Here is a 21458-nt window from a genome sequence, read left to right as displayed (position 1 = left end):
CTCAGATGAGAAATGGGGGAAAAATAAAGGAGTGGTCCATTTGCAGAGATGAGAACATAAAATTCTCAGTAATAATGATAACAACAATAATAATTATAATAATAATAAGAATAAGAATAATGATAACAGACAAGCGTTCGGAGCTGCCATGATTTAGTCGAACGCCGTTTTATTTATGTATTTATTTATGTTTTTACTTTAAATAGGTCTAGAAGGGTACACACTTACAGACACAGACTTAGGCATGTTCCGATGTGCAAAGACGAACGTCAGTTGTGTGTGTATGTATGTGTAACTGGTCATATGTATACATATGTATACAAAGTATGCAACAACAACGAAAAAGATCGTAGCTCTAAATGCTAGTCAATACACAAATACAACTGCTATATGTCTTACTGGGTTTCGTAGAGATTAGAAAAGAAATATTACAAAAGAAGGGGGTGGGGGTGTGGAAAAGAACCACATGAATGGAGAGAGTGTGAGTGAGTGGGCGAGTGAGAGAGGGAGACCTTTGTTTTTGGGAGAGGTAGGAGTTGTGAGGGGGGAGGGGGTGAATTGACGTTCATTTTTGCACCGCAAAACACGTCTTGAGGAATATAGGTCAGTAAGGACAATGAAAGCTTGTCGCCAGGAAGCTTTGTTTGTTTGTAAGACGTTTTTCTATATATATATATTTTTTGGTCCTGATGTTCTCTTACGTGACAAAAAAGATCCTAATCTGAAGCTGCTCCTTTCTTTTATTTTTATTTATTTATTTATATATATTTTTGAGCCCGGGCAAGTGTCCTTCCCTCCACTTCAGAAAGAGAGAAGTGATGGTGTCACTGAAAGCGTTCCCTCCCATCTCTCTTCCTCCATTCATTCCCTCCTCCTCCTCCTCCTCCTCCTCCTCCTCCTCCTCCTCCTCCTCCTCCTCGCCTCCCCTTCCGTTTCTGAGGGACGGGAGGAAGAGAGCAGTAAAAGAAATCTTGGCAGTCAGTAACGAAGGAAAACTTGGCCTTTGCTTAGGCAGGTCTTGACAAGGCTATGAAGCCTTTCTATGAACGAGCATCTTTTAAATCATTCTTTGGAGCAGACGTGTTTGTGTATGTGTGTGTGTGTGTAATGACTGACTGACTGATTGATTGATTGCTGTTGTTGTTGTTGTTGTTGTTGTTCTTGAAGTTACAGAGAGGCTTCCCAGGAGAGCCATCATCTCACCCCTGACCCTGGTTATTTCTAGAAGCACGGTTGTCTGAATGGCCCACGCAGACCCAGATGTCCAGATGTCCAATTCTTGAGGTATCGATATAAGAAGGACGGCAAAGGGTTGCAAAGGAACGTGGGAAAATAAATACTGTGTTGATTTCGAAAAAAAAAAACTGCTTTTCTTTCAATTTTCTCTTGAAGAGCTTTCAAACTCGAGCTTTGAAAAGATCTGGAATGAAAATGATAAGCTCTTATTTCTCTCAAGATTACTTTGTTGAACGCGAGCTATGGAAATATTTTAAAACCTGGAAAAGAGTGATAAGCTCTTAATGCCAAATCGTAATCTCTGATTGTTCTTTTAAATGGCCCATATATATATATAAAAAAGAATTCGCCTTGACTGGTTATGATGCCAGTTTCGAAAAAATCCCAAGAGCATAAAAATAAATAGACTGGAGATGAAAAAAGAATATTAAACTGACGGGTTTGATCCAAGAATGACATTACAGCAAGTTTGGAGCGAATGCAAAACGATGAGATAAAAAGAAAGAAGAAAAAATACGAAGAAAATAGAGGTTAGTGCTATTTACATTCAGGAGTGACCCCGTGGGAGGGAGTAACCCCGCGTGAACTTAGCCCTGCCGTTTCTGAAGACATTATTAATATTGATCCGTCACTTTTTTGTTTTCCTTCTGTTCCTTGACTTTCCTTTCCATAGACCTTCCGTGGACGACACCATGTCTTCGAAAGCCCTAGGTCTAAGCGGCCGGACAGACCTACACGGACAGAACATGTAGACTTTATGTACACCTACTATGTATAACACTGGGATGGCTTAAATAATAATAATGAAAAAATGTGTCCTAGCCTGTTCTGTGGTTTTGTACGCATTTAACAATAATGTTGCCTATTACAAATACAATAATAAAGATGAAACAATGTACACGCATTTTATAACAAAGACATATTATTTTTATTGGCCTACTCGTCTTCAGCCAATAATGATTGTTAAGGTGAGCAACGCTATTGCCATTTGTGTTTTGTTCCTCTTCTTTTGTTTATTATTTTTTTCCCATGTTTTTTTTTTTATTTTTATTTGAAACTGAATCCTGACGAGTGTGTAAAGAAACCCGCTCGAGGCTTTCCGTACCGAGCCTCAGGAGGTTTCGTAGAAACTAAACATACCTTCAAAGTTCTGTTTTACTCTGTATTTTTTATTATTTGATCTGCGATTCTCTGACTGCTGTTTCTTTAAATTAGTGAACAACATCTAAAGAGCGTATGTAGTGCACAAAAAATCATCCGCGAAGAAGTTGGAGGAGGAGGAGGAATAGGAATAGGAATAGGATTTGGAGGGGGAATGGTAGGGCGGAGAGAGAGGACGCAGCCCATCATCATTGCTCAGCTTTTACGAAAAGCTGGAAGCGGCTGCAGATGATGAGTCTGAGCACCATGGAAGAATGCTGAGGGTGGGTCCCTCCGCCCCCCTTGGCGGGGGGCCGGGTGAATCCAACAACAGTGACAGAAGACTCTGGTGACAACTTCAGATAAACAATCCTCTCTTGAGTTTGCAATGGGATCCCCCCCTCACCTGATCGTGACTGATGGAGTGAGTGAGGGAGGGAATGGAGAGTCAGGATTTGTTTTGGGTTGGAGGGAAGGAATAAGAAGAAGAGGATGGAAGTGGGTTGGGGACGTTGGGGGGTGGGGTGAGGAAGAGAAGAAAGAGGAGAATCAGCTACATTAACTGTACTAATAAGCGAACAATAGAAAAATCTTATGAGACTTTTTACATGGAGTATTGTCAGTGCATCGTAATATTTATACATGGTCCTACTAAAAAACACATTGTGCAGTCAGCCGCATGTAAGTACAAATTATTTGGCATAACATACGATGAATAAAAGGTTTTTTATTAATTTTTATACAGCAGCTTAGCATACGCATAGCCATTTTGAAAACACACATGGAGAGAGAGAGAGAGAGAGAGAGAGAGAGAGAGAGAGAGAGATAGAAGTAGAGGGAGTTAGAGTTAGAGAGAGAGAGAGAGTGAAAGATAGATAGATAGAGAGATAGAGAAAGAGAGAGAAATGACCAACAGAAAATCTTACACGTATCTTTTTACTTAAAACTTCACAAAGGACATTTATAAAATTACTTACAATTTTAAACATCTATGGATACACTTTTTTTGTAGAACACACTGACACCAAGGTGGATACATCAGTACACAGCACTTTTCCGCATTACACGTGCATGGTTCCTCTTGCAGTTATTCTTTTTGTAATTAATATATATGTATTTATATATATATGTAGCTTATCTGGCATGCCCTTGGCCTTATGAACTTGGTACGTACATTTGTCCCAAAAAAGATTATACAGCTTATTTCTTAGGTCTGTCTGAAAGGTCCACATATTGTTAAAAAAATATTTGACACCGAAGAGATTTACAAGCGAACTCTCTCTCTCTTTTGCTTGAACAGTGTGATCCCTTGAGCTCACTTTTTTTCATCTATTTTTTTTTATCTTATTTTAAAGAAATGAGTTCCCACGGGTTTATATGTCTTGTCATTGTATCATCACTACCATCGTCACCGTCATCATCATCATCATTATCATCATTCATTATCATCATCATCATCATCCTCGACGCTTAAGAACATCGCGGAACACTTTAAACCGTCATTGATTCACGTGGGAGCTTTTGGGTGATGACGTTTGCGAGGACAGGGTATCTTTTCTCTATTCGGTACAAAATACTGCCTGCCTCGTTAAACGGTCCTAGATCAGTCAAGTCAAAGTTGTATATTTTCATTCTTTGATATTGCGTGCCGCCTCCTCTCCCATTGGATAGAAGAAGACGCAGTAGCAGCAACATCAGCAGCGGTTGTGGTGGTAGTAGTAGTAGTAGTAGTAGTAGCAGTATAGTAGGAGAAGTATTGGTAGTAATAGTGGTAGCAACAGTAGGTCTTGCGGCTAACATAACGTTACGTAAAGGACTTTCTCTATACATCCTTAGCGACAACGGCACTGGTGCAGAAAGTTTGAGACCATCAGTTCGAAGTAGAAACTTATTTTTTCTCTCTTTTTTTTATGTCACCCGTATAGCCTACTTTTAAAAAAATTTTCTATTTAGCACTTGATCTCTTTGATTCATTTTTCTTTCGGTCTCCAATGATAAAGTTTATCACACCCAGGAGAACTCTTCAGCAACAGCGACAAAGTTCAAGTAGGACATGAATGACCAAATACATCAATTCCTGTTCTGTACTGAATGGCACAGACCATTGACAGTACAGAGTCCACCAGACGCATGGATGTGTACATACATACATACATCATACATCGTAGACACTTGACACAGAGCAGAAACTAAAATTGGTAGTGGACAGAGTAATTTCGAGTTACATCAATCAGTGACCTCAGGTTGTTGTGGTAAATTAAGTTAAATTTAATAGATACTAAATGTGAGATATAAATGTATGTGTCTGAGGTGGAATGTAAGGAGTACATTATTTGAAGTGTGATTGATACAGTTTTTTAAAGCTGAAATTTAATCATTTCAGTCCCATGTAAAGTTTACTTTACTTTAAGAGTCATGTTTAAAAAGAAATTAATTTTTCATATCACAAAAGATTCACTTGAATGTGTGTATTTGAAGAGTGAAATGAGTGTCTGGTATAAAAGAAAAATAAGAGGCAATTCATTTACATAGTCTAATTCACTTCAGCCCAAATAGACTTGCATTTTGCATACAGTAACGGAAATCTAAGAAATTAATGAGTACACATTGAATAAATATTTATCCTTATCCTGATGTAAGGGATAAAATGTCACATTACCTGCCTCAAAAAAAAAAACTAATTGATATTGTTCTTAAACAAAGCAACGTGGACATTTTCAATACAATAGTACATTCACTAGTTCTATTCCATAAACTCCTTATCCTCTTCATAAACTCCTTATCTAATTTCGGTGTTGAATTTCCCTGTCATGAATAAGTAAGCATACTACTTGCTTTCAAATCAGCGAAATGTTTGCCTGTACGTGAGGGAGATATACATTCACATGGTGTAATCTATAGTCCATGAGCATACACCTTCGTCTGTGTATAACTGCAACTTCTGAAATGTGATCTGGCTACATATGCTTCCATAGTCCCAACTCCAATGCTACAACCATTCAATAACTTACTTATAAAGATAACACGCCTCCCAATAACAAATACCTAGTAATTTCTACACCTGTTGGACATGCCTCTTAGGTTATACCAACGAATCTATCAAATTGGTCCATTGATCGCTTCCCCTAAAGCAGGCTTCCACTACTTATCTAATCTATTTCCCATTTTGGTTTAACAGAAAGATGTCAATTTAAGGAGCAATCAAATAGAAGAAAAAAAAAAGTTGTGACTTTCAGATTGTGGCGAAGTTCACTCTTTCTGCGTCCTGAAGAAAGCATGTCCAATTTCTTATCCCATATCAGCTCAGTGATAACCCAATTGATACTCTGGCTTTTGAAGTTAACCAATAGTTTTTTTTTAATTTCGTGCAAAAAAATAATGACCCTGAAATAAATGAACTCAGGTAGAATTTTGACTGCAGTCTCTCAAACGATAAAACGGAGAAAAGCCAAAGGCACAATGAAGCCTCATCTGTTCCTTACAAACTATACAAAAAGACCCTGTGGCCTGCTTTGGCAGAAGGTCGCGGTGTGTTGTTGCAGGAGGTCAAACCCAGGTCATGCAACCAGTGCTCTTCTCTGCAGCATCACCACACCACCACCCCCGTTCTGCCTACAGTACAATTCACATTTCTCGCTGGCCTCAGCTATATGTGTGTGTGTATATATATATAAACAGTAATTATTCACACAGATCAATATTACAATTACCATAATTCGGATGAGAGAGGTATCCGAGGGCGAGTCTCCTCACTGAAGAGTGAGGAAGAAGTACCCTGTCAGATTTCCCTAATTCTACTAATTATTCATAGCTTCCAAAATAATATTTAGTAACTTTTAAAGCTCTAATTTAGCATACCAGATATTGCACTAACGCCTCGTCAATCATCATCATCATCATCATCATCGATCAATCAACATCGTAATCATTATCATTGTCATGCGTTAATCCGCACTCATTGAAACTCTCTGCTTGAGGTTTTCCGTACCTACTACATTCACTCTAAAAGGCATTTTAAAACATAATGATGCAAATAAACATAACAGCATCAAAATTAGCAGTACTTAAATGCAGATACCCAAAGAAGAAATGCACAATTTAGCTCTTTTGATGATTGCAGAGAGTTTCAACTACTATTTTTTTGTACTGAGCCATGGTATCTTTGGGGCGTAACATGTACACAACAAAACAGACCCATTACATGTGCACCAACCACGTACACCTGCATGGCGGCTGCGGTCAACTTTTAAATTGATTCCGAAGACAAACATAACAATTCAATTAATACAAATAAATATAATTCATTTACAATGTAACAACTCTCAAGTCACTGCACTACATTAGTTTAAAAAAACAAGAAGAAGAAGCTACTGTATTCTCCTTTTTTCAGAAACTTAAAGCTTAAAACCTTGCTTATTCCTACTTCGATTCTTTCATTTCTGAATTCCAGAGCACTAAACAAGCTAATAAAAACACTAGTCAAATAACATGGAATATTTTACAAAACAGTGGGAGAATTGATTTGCTTTTTTTATTATCTGGGTTAGGAACGGTATCTGGGCATGATGGTTTTATTTTTTACATCTGGGCACAACTGTTCGGTTTCATCACTGCAGTTTCCTGTCGTAGATTCTTTTCCACGAACAAATTCATTCACTGGTCGTTCACTTTTTTTTGTCATCTACTCGAACAAATCAAAGTAAAGGAAATCTAGAATAGAGTCCCTTTTTTCTAACATAGATCTTGATCTTAGAATTCTAAGTCATCCCAGAGCCCCGTGATAAGGAAACTTGAGATCGTTATCAGTTCCTGTCAAACACTGATTCCTGTAAACGTTGTTTTATCACCTCGGAAAATTTTTTTACATTGGTATCATAAAATTGATCCTTTTTATGCTAAACAGAGGAAACCTGGGTGGTTAATTTATGTATGTTTGTGTGTGTGTATGTGTGAATAGAGCTGCTTTTTTGTATCATATTTCGGTTTTCCTTTTTCGGGAGTCAATATTGGGGAGAGAAGAAAAAGTCCTCTAGTGCCTGCAGAGCCTCTGGAAGGCTCCGAGTCGAGCCTCGTGAAGGCTCCAGAGGCGGAGGGCCTCGCAAAGGCTCCAGACCAGAGGGCTCATCTTGGCCTGCAAAATCAAACGCGATGGTAAACTGGTTTAATTTATCACAGTTTCCAAAGGTTGCACTTCACTTGGATCTCGTTATATCAAGAGTCTAGTAGCAGAATATGGTATTTGTTATAAACTGGTGACTGGTCTATTCTATGGATTTGAGGAAAAAAAAAAGTAGATGTTTGCTGAAGTCTTTGTTATTATCATCATTGTTGCGTTCACTGTTTAAGAAGTACTCGAATGTGCATCCTTCCTGGCTTCTTGAAAATTCCATAGGAACACATTTTTTGTCAATACTCCGAAGAACCCCCCCGCGCGCGTTCCGGACCCTGTACCTCAACACCCTACATCTGGAATTTATGGAAACTGGAACCAGTATGAGCTTAATGGCGTCAGGTAACCAAGAAAGGTGAAGGGTTACTTTTATGAAAGGCTTCGCCACCGTCTGCCATTGGAAATGAAAGTGTCTGTTTTTTTTAACCTCATTATTATTGTTATTATTATTATTATTATTATCATTATTATTATTATTATTATTATTATTACTATTATTATTATATTACTATTATCTATTATTATTATTATTATTATTATTATTATTATTATTATTATTATGATTCCAAACACCGAAAAAAAGTACCAGTCCTCCACTTAGACTTAGACATGAGCTATTTGCCTGGTATGAAATAGAATGAACACCAGATTCAATTTCCATATTTCAAGATTGTACTTCAAATGCCTAGCAGCTATTCAAACTAAATTATTTATTTTCTCGAGAGGATGATGAGGGCCGGGGTGGGAGCTGGAAGGGGCGTAGCTCCAGATGGAGTTGTGGACGTGAGAGTAGTTGGGGTGGGCGTGGGCGTGCATGTCATTGGTGCTGGTGGGCGTGATATAGTGATTACTGTTTAAATAAGCACGCCCGAGAGGAGGTGGGGACTGGCCATGACGTTAAGTCGCGGCTGTGGTGTCCCCCCCGGCCCCTCCTCCCGCCGAGGATGCGGATCCTAGCGAAGAGGAGGACGCCGAGGATCCGTTGGAGACTGAAGCTGATGTGTTGGATGCTGGGGGCTGTTCCTTGTTGCTTTTCTTGTCTTCCTGCTGCTGCTTCATTTTCTCCTGCTCTTCTCTCTCCCTCCGGACCTGTTCGTTTATCTCCTTCACCGCCCGCAGCTCTTTCTTCAGCTTCATGCGTCGGTTCTGGAACCAGATTTTCACCTGCGGAGCAGTGGAACTACGTCAGTCAAGGCGCAACATGGATGTACATCTATCAGTCATTAGATATCTAATACATATGAATCTACAGTGTTGGTTTTCAATGTAAAAGTTAGATTAATACCAGAAAAATCCCGTAATATTAAGTAACCTTAAAATTATCATATATATTGCAAGCTCATTAGGCTCATGGACCGCATTTGCTTACTATGCTTAGTCTAGTCATTTCAACTGATGAATTAATCATTTGTGGAACCAGGAATAAATATTCCCAAATAATGGAGAGACTATTTGTAAAGTATGCATGTAATCAAGTCACTGATCAAGGCAACAAACCATTTTGGAGACAGGGTTGCTCTTAACAATTGCCATAGCTTGAAACACACAATAAGTGAGGACACAAGATGAGAATCTCTGCTCATTGAATTTGAAAGTACTCTCAATCTATTTCGTAAAACATTGGTTTGGTTTTAGAAATAACATTTCTCAGCATAAGAATTCCAGTAACATTGGTTTGATTACAAAAAGAACAAATATATTTTTCATTATTTGAATAATCAAGTATATAAACAGAAAAATATGGGTTTTGATATTCGTAACAGTTAAGAGCCGGTTCAGTCTGAAAAAGAACAAAGTCCGTTAACATGAAAGTGAAAAAAATGGTATCAAATTAGGGAAAAGAACATTCATTTTATTCAAGTATGAAAATAATTTTCATTAAGAAATGGAATGTGAGTTTTAACTCCTTAGCTAATTCCGTCGACAAGAAAATTATATTATTCATGACAAACCACAGCATGTTTTTATCAATACATCACTCTAAATACAGGATGATAACTTATTACCATAACCAGAATGGAATTAACAGTACCAAGGGGTTCACTCATTATAAGACATGACAGGACAGCCACTCCATTAAACCATTGTTCTTGGAAACCACCCCGGCCTATTCACACCATCTGCCCTTTTATTAACAGTAATGACAGATACGGATAACCTGTAAAGCATCATTTAGTACTACTACTGCGGAATCTTCAGGGGCCTTGAGGAGGATATGACGAAGGAAGAGTAGAAAAAAAAAAGGGAGTGTGAAATGTGCGTCTAATTTGACACATGAGATCTTGTCACTTTCTAGACCCAAGTTTTAATGACTTTCAAATGTTGTAAGGTTGAATTAGTGTGTAGTCTTTTGTTCAGTTGTCTCTTCGTTCTCATCCTCCTCATCCTCATCATCCTTATCCTCATCTTCTCATCATCTTAGTCTAATGGAAAGAATGAGGCGAAACCGTCCCCCTGACTCGCCGTCTGGCAACGTGTGCTTTGTGCCATTACTTCACATCCTCACACACTCGTATCTCTGGTGTTTTATCTTTAGTGGATCCTCGTGTTTCTCGTTTTTGTATGTGTGCGTGTTCTTTATTCGCCAGATTTTATTTTAGTCTGTCAGTCGCCTTTGTCTACGTGTATCACCCTCGACTTCAGTTTCAACTCTGTTGTTCCCACGGATGATGATATTCTTTTCAACGCTTTCTTTCTATTAGCGATTCGAACATGTAATATTTGTAGACCCTAATTCTGCCCTTTCTCTTAATTCTATTATCATCGTACTTCATTTTCCCTCCCCCACCCCACCTCTTTTTATTCTCCTCGATTCTCGCCAGGGCGATCATCATTATTCCATAATGTTTCCTTAGACCATCAACCACTCCCGTTTCTCTCGATTACTTGTAGCTTGCCCTCGCCTTGTTTTAGTATCACGAGAGCCATTACTCTAAGTGATATGTGACTTTGCGAATGAGACGGAGCACATAATCGTACGTAATCATTAGAGTGTTGAAACATTAATGAAAAGCCGTCAAAAGCGAGGAGGAGATTCAGGGAACGGTTGGGAGAGGAGGACTGACTCTCTTTCTCGAGAGAGAAACGCCTGAAGTCACGATGAGACTAGTGATAGAGCGCATTCATGTATTTTTTCTTTATCTCGGAATGAACCGTAGCGTGACATTATCACCTCGGAATAAATAAAAAAAAAGGGGAGCTTAATATATTCTTGCAACACGGTCACGTTTAAATTCCCTTCTCCCAAGAGATACTCGCGGATATGTCGATATTTGTGGGGTTGACTAGCCGTTCTGAATATGGTGGGCTTGATTATAATCGTTAGTCCTACGGTGAAGTAACCAGGGATGATATACATTTATAGCGCTTAGGCCTCCCATATACATTTTTCAGATCAACTTGAACCAGAGAAAACTTGCAGATTATTCTGCGCAATATTTTGTGGCATTGATTCTGTCAAACGATAAATCACAAGGTAGGTCTAAGTAAATGTGCTTTGGATACCAGCAGGCTGATGTCTAGACTAACCCGCCCTTACACCCTTACACACACACATATACCAACCACAGCCATTTGTTTAATAGATTTCCGAATGTAGAATGTAAAAGCATACATCAATTACTAGGTATGATGGTTCGTACCAAAGACTTCTCGTACATTTTCTGGCTAGAAACAGCAAATTATTCAGAGGATGCGAGGGTGACAGACAGCCTTACCTAAATTTAGACTTGTCACTGTTCTATTTGAAAACTTAACTCATATCAACAAACCTGAAAGTTGTTATTTATTTTATTTTGTATGAGGAACATTGTAAACCTTGTGGAAACTTTTGTTTTAGAATTTTTCTAAATCTATATAGAAGAGTAATAGTGGTGTTATATAGCAAAATGTTCTAGTGGGAAAAGTTGTTGACATTTGTCATGTACTTAATAGTTTCTGTATTATTTCTTGTATTTATTCCATGTTTTATTGCTCTCTTTATCCCATAGTTTCTTCTGTTCTATATCATCGCCAGTTATGTCTGTGGAATATCACATTCATCTTACCATGTCGGTGTTTTATTGGATTTACATTTGTCACTCACCAGCTCCTTCCCCAACATTCCTTCTCTCTCTCTCTCTCTCTCTCTCTCTCTCTCTCTCTCTCTCTCTCTCTCTCTCTCTCTCTCTCTCTCTCTCTCTCTCTCTCTCTCTCTCTCTCTCTGAAATAGTCACATTGCTTTTGATGAATGATATTACTGTATTCATACAGCGATGGTTATAGCGCATAAGTATAAAATGTGAAAGAGTGAATGGCCTCTCATTGTGTTGAATCCCTTTGTAAAAATATAAGTATATGTCTTGTCAATCCAGTAAGCTTATTGAGAGCATTCTTATGCTCTTTTGGAAAGAAGGAATTATAGTTTTGCCATTGTAAGTGGTTTGTTATGAAGAGCTTAGTCCATTTTGCCATTGATTTGTTTTATTTTTATTTATTTTTTTTTTAATATCGTCAGAGCGTCCAAATTTGTTTCGTGGGAAACACCCGATTTCTGATGGCTTATTTTCTTGAATTTTATTATTATTATTATTATTATTATTATTATTATTATTATATTTTCTTATTATTATTATTATTATTATTATTATTATTATTATTATTATTATTATTATTATTATTATTATTTAGAAAATTCAACTACGGATTCAGAAAACTGCAATTTTGGACCAAACCTGTTGTCTTGGTTGTTTTAAAGCAATGATGATTGGTATTCAGAAGCAGAGAATAAAAAACTACTACTTTTAAATCACTCACAGCAGCTGAGAGATTCGTTAATTAATTGAACAGCTTGTCAAGATAATGTAGCTTCTTGCAAGGTCTCATCACCTCTTGGTTCAATTTTTCTTGGCTAAAATGCTTAAGAGGGAAGACCATTGATCATCCAGAGCCTCTAGAAGAAGGGAGTAATATGGAAATAATTCAGGGAAAAAAAATATCCAGGAATCTGTAAAAATTGATTCATGATGACTACAACTGGCGTCACAGCATCTACGTAGGTTATTGACGCCTAGGTTACGGATGCCGAGAGAGAGAGTGTCTGTCAGACATCATGTATAAGATTTATGTTGGGGCATAAAATTAAAGAACAAAATCCTAAGACTTACTTTTATATTCAAGGAATATCGATTTCCTCTTGGTACTGGACATACTACGAGCATTCTGAATGCAAGTTTTTCATTTAATTTTTCTTTGGGAATTTTCTATTCGAGCAGCAGCTTTTTTCCCAATGGAGATTTTCCATTCAAGCAGCGTTTTTTCCCGCAATGGAAATTTTCCATTCAATCAGCGTTTTTTCACAATGGAAATTTTCCATTCAGGCAGCCTTTTTTCCCAATGGAGATTTTCCATTCAAGCAGCCTTTTTTTCCCAGAGGAAATTTTCATTCAAGCAGCCTTTTTTCCCAGTGGAAATTTTCATTTCAAGCAGTAAAGAGCATCTTGCATGATGGTATTGAGAGATTTTCATGAAAAATTGTGCGTTCATGTGCAGTAACGGACGTTGAATAAAGGCACTGGAATGTGTTGCAAAGTGATCCTTTTGTTAAATACATTGTATGCGATAAAGAAGAAATTTTCCTGCTTTTATAATGAGGAAGTACTTACAATCTGACGCTGACCAATGGAATAATATTACCTCCTGTTACTTCTTTCAAATGAACACCACCATCTTTGGAAAATTATATTTCAAAACAGTGGCCCCTGCTTTCAAATGAACACCACCATCTTTGGAAAATTACTTTTCAAAACAGTGGCCCCTTATTCTTGCTCCATATGAATAGGGTTCATCATCTGAATGATGATAATAATTAATAAAAATAATAATAATAATAAATAATAATAATTAATAATAATTAATAATAATAAAATAATAAAATAATAATCAATTAATAATTTGAATCTAATTAATTTATTAATTAATTTGACATTTTATTAAATGATCTCATATTTGCAACATTCCTCCCTCTGGGAATTCCTAATTAACGTCACATTCTTTCGTCTTGTGCTATGAAGTGCATCTCGGCAAAATGCAAAAAATGCAACTTCATGCCACAATAATAATTAAACGGAAGTTCACGCTTCTGTTGTTAATTGGACTTTAGTGAAACAGCAATATTTTCATCTCGGGACCCGGATTTAGCCGGCTTTAACTATTGGATGATGATTTTACAACTAATTTTTTTCCTCCTTTTTAAGTGGGTTATCTTTCATCCTCTCTGTATGTGGGTGTCTTTTTTGTGGGGGATGGAGGGTTGATGTTGCAACGTCGCAGGTGCTCTACTCTATTAAAATCCTAAGGATATATGATATATCTTTCGATGCATAATCTCGTTTATTGACTCAAATAAGAAGCAACTGCTTTCAGTGTCCCTCAATTCTTTCCATTGGGTTTGACATGTAGGAAAGAAGGTACCCTCGGCTATTCTTATGATGGCGTGAAATGCCAAGGAAATGCAGTATCCTGCATGTGTGCAATGGACATCAAAGGAAAACCCGCGTGTATGTTCGAGCTGTTTTTTTTATTTTTATTTTTTATTTTTTTATTTTTTTATTTTTAATAACTGATAGTCCCTTTCCGTATTTCTTTTTACCCTCTGTTACGTTGTTTCGAATGATCGCCATATTCTCTGGGAGCTTAATAATAATAATAATAATAATAATAAGAAGAAGAAGAAGAAGTAGTAGTAGTAGTAGTAGTAGTAGTAGTAGTAGTAGTAGTAGTAGTAGTTTGTTAAAAGGATGCAGCTCTTTCAGCATTAGATTAAATTTAGCCCTTGTTAGATGGAGTTTGAAGCCTTGAAGGTTACAAATCGTTGTAACACTTTAATTAATAGCTATGGCAAAAGATGGCTGGTTTGATCGGTGATAAACCAGGTCATATCTCGGCTGGAGGTCTTATTTGAAGTAGCAATACGTGTTAATAACCAATGAAGAATGACATTCTGAATAGGTGTTGAACGGTAGACTTTAATATACCATTATTAGACTGTCAGGAATCTGATGGGGAAAAATGAATTATATATATGTATATATACATATATATACAGAGAGAGAGAGAGAGAGAGAGAGAGAGAGAGAGAGAGAGAGAGAGAGAGATGGGGGCGAACTCATATTTAATTAAGTATTTTTCTTTGCTGGTGTAAAATTCAACACACGAACGAACTCACGAACCAACGAATGACACTTGGTTAAGTATTGTTCTTTGCTGGTGCAAAATTCAACGCACTAACGAACTCACGAACTCACTCACGACAGAGAGAGAGAGAGAGAGAGAGAGAGAGGAATTGTTATTCTGTCAAGTTTGGTTCTTTGGCGGTGCAACACTCAACGCACGGACGAACTCACGCACGAACCAACGAATGACACCCGACCGGCCATCAGGGCAACAAAGACGTTCCACCGGCCATGGCAATGATAGTGATTTAGCCGTGGAGCGGATTCTCAATCACGGCCAGGCTTGTGATTTTGGCTTTTCAAAATGGTCCCTTCCGCGTGACGAATTGCTTGTCGAGAATTATTATCCACGTGGAGAAATTGTCGACGGAGGATTGGCCAATGGAAAGTACCCTCTCTCTCTCTCTCTCTCTCTCTCTTCTCTCTCTCTCTCTCTCTCTCTCGGGTGTACGTTTGTTTTGATGTGCTGACCTTCTTACAGTGGGTACGAATAAGATGTCTGTTATTGTTTTGTTTTGTTTTATTTTATCATGAATGAACAAAGTAGAATTATTTGTTTAAGGGTATTAAAATCTGTTATCTTATTTCTTGTCTTAAAATTTGTAACCGACCATATCCTCTGTTATTGCTTTATTTTGTTTTATTTGATCGTGAATTAACAAAGTAGAATAATTATTTGTTTAAAGGTATTAAATTCTGTTATCTTATTTCTTGTCGTAAAATTTGTAGACCACATTCTCTGTTATTGTTTTATTTTGTTTTATTTGATCGTGAATTAACAAAGTAGAATCATTTGCTTAAAGGTATTAAAATCTGCGATTTTATTTCTTGTCTTTAAGATCAGTGTAGAGAAGTTAATAGAATTACTGTTGTAGTCAAAGTAACACCTACAATTATTTAAAGATCTCTTCGTTCTGTACCATATTAAAACCCACAGTCGTGTTATTTTTCCCCCTTTACTCTGACTTATAAAATTTGACTTTCCATTATCGTACAGTCATGTTATATGTTTTTTTCCTTTGCTGTGACTGATTAAAATTGACTTTCAGTTATCATAAAAAAAAGTTTCTTCTAGCCAGCTGATTGACTGACATATCCCCGAGGCATTAACTCAAGTGTTAAACGTTGGAGTACTCATAGATTCCAAAATAGCATTGTTAAGCTACGTATGACACACACATGATGTGATTCTCAAAAAACGCAGAATATGGCAGCTTCCTCACGAGTATTCTTGAAGAAAGAAATATATAATTCCACTGGAAAAGGCGACGTGGCACTATTCCGTGAACGAACGGCTGATATAATGATTCTACCCTTGGTATTTACATCTATACATGCCTCGTGCTCTAAAGGTTTGAAGGACTGTCGTACTGTGTATTTGACAAAGAAATTCCATTTCTGTACTAAACTGAATGAGATAGCTTTCCAAACAGCTGACAAGTTTGGACATATCCATGTCCCTTCTCCTACATGTAGCCTGGAAGTTTTGTTAAAATTATCAGCTTGAAATACTAAACAAATAGTCTTGAGTTTACCTTGTTACAGGATGTGGTGCTGAGAGGCTAGGATATTAACAGCCTATTGCATTAGGCCTAACACACTTTATCTACCACCTCCTTCGGCATAAACTGATGCGAATTAATTTAGATTACAGTAAAAGATTGAGTATATAATTTCATAGCATATAAGCCAAGACTAGGATAAATGTTATTCTTTACACATAATATATAATATTATATATATATTTGTGTGTGTATGTATAATATATATATATATATATATATATATATATATATATATATATATATATATATATATATATATATATATATCTACACACATGATGATCGTCTCCAATCTCCTGTTTCAGCTCTTTATCAACTTAAAAAGATTCCGGAATAATCTTGAATTTATTTGTCAGTTTAAAAATGCCTTGCTTTATGCTTAATCATTCGCCTAATAAGATTTTGTTAACCCTTTTCACATTCGCGCATGCGCTGTGACTATGAACGATCGTGTAAGACCCGTATTATAAGACCCGTATTAGCTCCTTTCCTAGACTCGCCAGCCGTGTTCATAGCCCCGTGTTTTGCAATCTGAATTTCAGATCTTGTACACGTTACGTTTTTGACTGAGTAATGGCCCGTTGTCTTTGTCTCGCATTTATCATTACACGACCTCCAGTGAATCAGCCGTGGCTGAGGTATGGCCCCTTTATCATATCAAAGACGCTCCAAAGTACCAATTGCCAAGGGCATCTCCCTCCTGAGTCCAAATACTCGAAAGAAGTAGAAGAGAGAAAATTACTGCCCCGATGAAGGGGTATATTCCCTGGGTGTAACCGATTCACGAAGGGAAAAACGTTTGTGTGTGGGTTTTTGTTTATTTATTTGTTTGTTTGAGAGTTGTTCAGTCGAATGGGAAAATGAAAAGGTGATGTTTCTTTGTGGGAGTGGTGCTTATGTTTTTTTTTTTTTTATTTTTTTTTTTTTACGATGTACGGTCAGTATTTGATTTTGTGTATTATTTTCCTTGAAGTTTTTCGTATGTATGATCAAATTAGGTCTCTCTCTCTCTCTCTCTCTCTCTCTCTCTCTCTCTCTCTCTCTCTCTCTCTCTCTCTCTCGAGTAAAATTAATGTGTCCACTCCTTGACAAGAAATTCTTTTTGCTTCTATTGTTGTAAATCAGAGCCTCTCTCTCTTCTCCTCTCCTCTCTCTTCTCTCTTCTCTCTCTCTCTCTCCTCTTCTATAATTTATATTATAATATATATATATATATATAGATAATATAATATAATATATATATATATATTATATATATTATAGAATAATATAATCACTAATCCCCTACTTAACTTCTGTGGCAACCCTACACTTACACATGTATATGTATATATATTTATATTTATATATATATATATATATATATATATATATATATATATATATATATATATATATTATATATATTTATTTATTTATATATACATAATCCCCTCTTAACTTCTGTGGCAAACTACAATTACACATGTATCTGGTAATAAGTGACCAGTAGATTCTACATTACACATATGTAAATAAATGCATAATCTGAATGACTGCATTTGTACGCTCATACAAGATACAAAATATACTATCCCCGACGTTCCTTAACCTTTTTCACCCAAACATTCCCTTTGAACCTCCGCCAGTAGTGACAGAACAAAACGATTTCCTCGTGGAAGTAACGAACGCGCTCTTAGCACAGTTACAGGCGCCGGTGTTTACTTCGGTATAATGGAAGGCGCCCACATAATTACGTGTAGCCTTCAACGCGAGTGGAGAACGCATTGTTTGGCGGGGGATACCACTCTTCATCGCCGATGTTTGTGAAGTGTTTGATAGCACAAACGCAATGATTTAAGCGGGTGGATGGCGGGCGATTTAGAACGCTCAGCCCTTCGTGCAATGTTACGACCTAATGATTGTGTGAGAGTTTCGTTCCCTTGAGCGAATGGGTTCAGCTTCGAATTACTTGGAAATGAAGTCGTTTTCGCCTCAGGTGTCCCGATCAAGGTACTGAAAGCAGACAAGTATATTTATGTGTACAAGTCGTACTGACGAATGAATGAGTGAATAAATTGATTATTGAAGAGTTACAGTTATGGTGAACTGTCGTAGTTGTGTTTTACAATCCCGGCCCCCCCTAAAGTCGTTGACCCAGATTTGGTACTTAATATGTGACATTTATTTATTGTCTCGGTTTTGAATTTGTTACCTGTCACGAGTAATTGCTTTGTCTATTGGCTTCACACACACACACACACACACTATATATATATATATATATATATATGTATGTATGTATGTATGTGTATCTTTGTGTGCGTTGTATATGTGTATATATATATATATATATATATATATATATATATATATATATACACCCGTTGCTGAATAACCACTGGTTCCATGCAATGTAAAAAAATCACCATACCATACCATACATACATACATACATACATAAATAACCATACATACCATACATACATACATACATACATACATACATACATATATACATGTATGTGTGAGTGTGTGCATTTTCTTACGAACACATGCCTGCATTCATGTAGAATATTCTGATCGCTTGATATATATTTATTCCGTATTCTATCTCTCCTTCCATTTGGTTCTCGTAAACCTGCAGAGAAGCTAGGAAGATTGAAGAGCGAATCTCGGCTAAATGTCTTCGTACCTCTTTGCGAGGAACTGATCCTCGAGGCCGTGAAATTTTGTATTTTTGATCTCGCTGCTGATAATTGAGAGGATGCAGGTGCTTGTCTTCGCGTCGTCGTCGGCGGGGTCAGAATCTACGAGCTCTCTGGCGTGACGTCATAACCCCCTTTGTTTATTTTCGTTTGTTTCGGTTGCGGAGTTGACAGCAAATGCTTGACTTTTTATTTTTTTTGTTTGTTTTTGTATATTGTTTTTTTGTTTTTTTTTTTGTTTTTGTATTTTTCTTAAGTTGATTTGTATTGCCATTATTATAGCCTTTGTTCTTATTATTATTATTATTATTATTATTATTATTATTATTATTATTATTATTATTATTGTTATTATTATTATTATTATTAAAAGGAATGGCATAATTAGCTGAATTTATCTCAACTCTGCTATTCTTTTTAATAGACATGTATCTGCTTATATTATTATTATTATTATTATTATTATTATTATTATTATTATTATTATTATTATTATTATTATTATTAGCAGCTAGTTCCATCCAAGAGTATTAGTCAGCAGTTCTTGGTGATGTGGTAGCAATATAAAAATGGGTAGCAGGGGCAGTAGCAGTAATAGTAATAGTAATAGTAATATAATAGTAATAGCAGCAATCCCTTGTATTATGAACCTGTTCTCCCTCTGACGCTCGAGTGAAAATGATAATAATGAGTCGCGATTCGAGGAGCGGCCATAAATCTCTGAGGAAATGTCTATAATTCATTTCCAATTACTGATGAATATATTCTACCACGGCACTGCTATCAGAGACTCATCAAAAGGCGAGGGCATATTTTAATATCAGTAATGGCAGCAGTACCGGACGATCAATGAATACGAAGCGTTTTCTGCCATTATCGAATTCTTAACCTCATCGAAATGGTGCGGTTCAAAATTGGTGGGAAAAAAAATTGCACAGTTCTTCAGTAGTGCTGGTGAATGTATATTTATTGCAAGAAAGCCTTTATCAGGGAATCATTAGTATCAAGAGAAAATTTGGCATTTATCTCTATTAATGGAAGATGATAACAGCTGCCATTTTGCCGTAAAGTAATACGGTCGTTAGTGTGCTCGTTTCGCAATGCATTATAGCGTGTTAGATAGATTAATGTTCTTCGTGCAATTAAGGATTTATGTAAGTGGCCGGCGAGATTACTGTTTGGTTTTTGTTTTTTTTCAAGAAGTAAACTTTAATAAAAAAAAAATGTTTACTGACCATCGCAATACAAATTACCTTTGTTCCTAAAAAACTCAAGTCGAAGTTTGTGACCAGCTGAGAATCTTGCAACTGGCCCCGCCTCCAGTGACCAGAAATTGAAATTATGCCAATCGTGCTTAAAAGTAAACCAGACATTGCGGTTTATTAAAATTAGATTCATTCTTGGGCGTTGGTAGATTTTTTGTTACTAATAACCTACAAGTCTTGACGGGAATTAATTTCACATCCCAGAGAAGAAGTTGTAATATTTGTTTTACCGAATTCTTAAAGGTATAATGTTCTTTGCAGGTACTTGGCAAAAGTGATACTAATATAATAATAATAATAATAATAATAATAATAATAATAATAATGATGATAGTAATAATATGAGGAAAACACTAATAATAATAATAATAATAATAATAATAATAATAATAATAGCAAAACACTTGAGAACAGAATCAACACAACCTGCGAGATGAGAACATGTCCTCATCTCCGAGATGCTCTCCCTACCACTCCAAAACACCCCCCTCCCCAATCCCACACCACCACCACCACCATATTTATATTCCTTGTCTCCCCTCTCTACACCGGCACGTGGTCCTGGTCTTGGTCTCAGAGTCCGATCGATACGAGGGAACTACAGGGAAGAAAAGATGATAACAGAATGAAGGGGAAGAATAAAAAGAAGAAAAAAAAAAAAAAAAAAAGACTATAAAGCTGTGTAGAGAAATACACCTCTTGGAGTGGTTCGTTGCCGCGTCAATGCTTATCTTGCCTCTTATTTATCTTTTCACCTTAGGATAATATTGTGAAGTTGTAGAATGTAAGAAGTTGTTAAGGAATGTCATTGTTTCCCTTATTAATCTTTCACTCTGTAATGATGGAGTGAAATCCTACAATGTAAGAAGGTGTTAAGAAATAACGAGAAGAACGTATTTAAATCATGTACAATGTAAATGGTGGCCGTTCATTTCCATTGTATATGAAGTAAATATATTTGTCTCATAGTTCTGCATCTTCCACCTTGTGTCAGTTAACCAATATTTTTACTTTTAATGGAATGCGTTAATTGATATATATATTCGACTAATGGCCGCGTATTTCGTGTGTGTTTTTATTCACTTATAATGATTTTCAATGTACTGATTTTCAATGTACTGTTTGGAAGTTCTGTATGTAATTATGAGGGCTGTGATTCACTTTAAAAAGGATTATAGTTACAG

General features: G+C 36.6%; 1 protein-coding gene across 3 annotated transcripts in view; it reads right to left on the bottom strand.

The window, feature by feature from the left end:
- Positions 1 to 8068: 8068 nt before the first annotated feature.
- Positions 8069 to 21458, bottom strand: part of LOC135222959 (homeobox protein abdominal-A homolog) — a 189184-nt gene continuing 175794 nt past the window's right edge. For all 3 annotated transcript variants that reach the window (XM_064261427.1, XM_064261426.1, XM_064261428.1), the window contains one exon: positions 8069 to 8710. In XM_064261427.1, coding sequence (XP_064117497.1) covers positions 8444 to 8710 — 267 coding nt within the window. In that variant the 3' untranslated portion in view covers positions 8069 to 8443. The remainder of the gene's footprint in view (positions 8711 to 21458) is intronic.

This window comes from Macrobrachium nipponense, chromosome 8, assembly GCF_015104395.2.
Source record: "Macrobrachium nipponense isolate FS-2020 chromosome 8, ASM1510439v2, whole genome shotgun sequence".
NCBI classification, from domain to species: domain Eukaryota; kingdom Metazoa; phylum Arthropoda; class Malacostraca; order Decapoda; family Palaemonidae; genus Macrobrachium; species Macrobrachium nipponense.
This window is presented reverse-complemented; position numbering and strand designations above follow the sequence as displayed.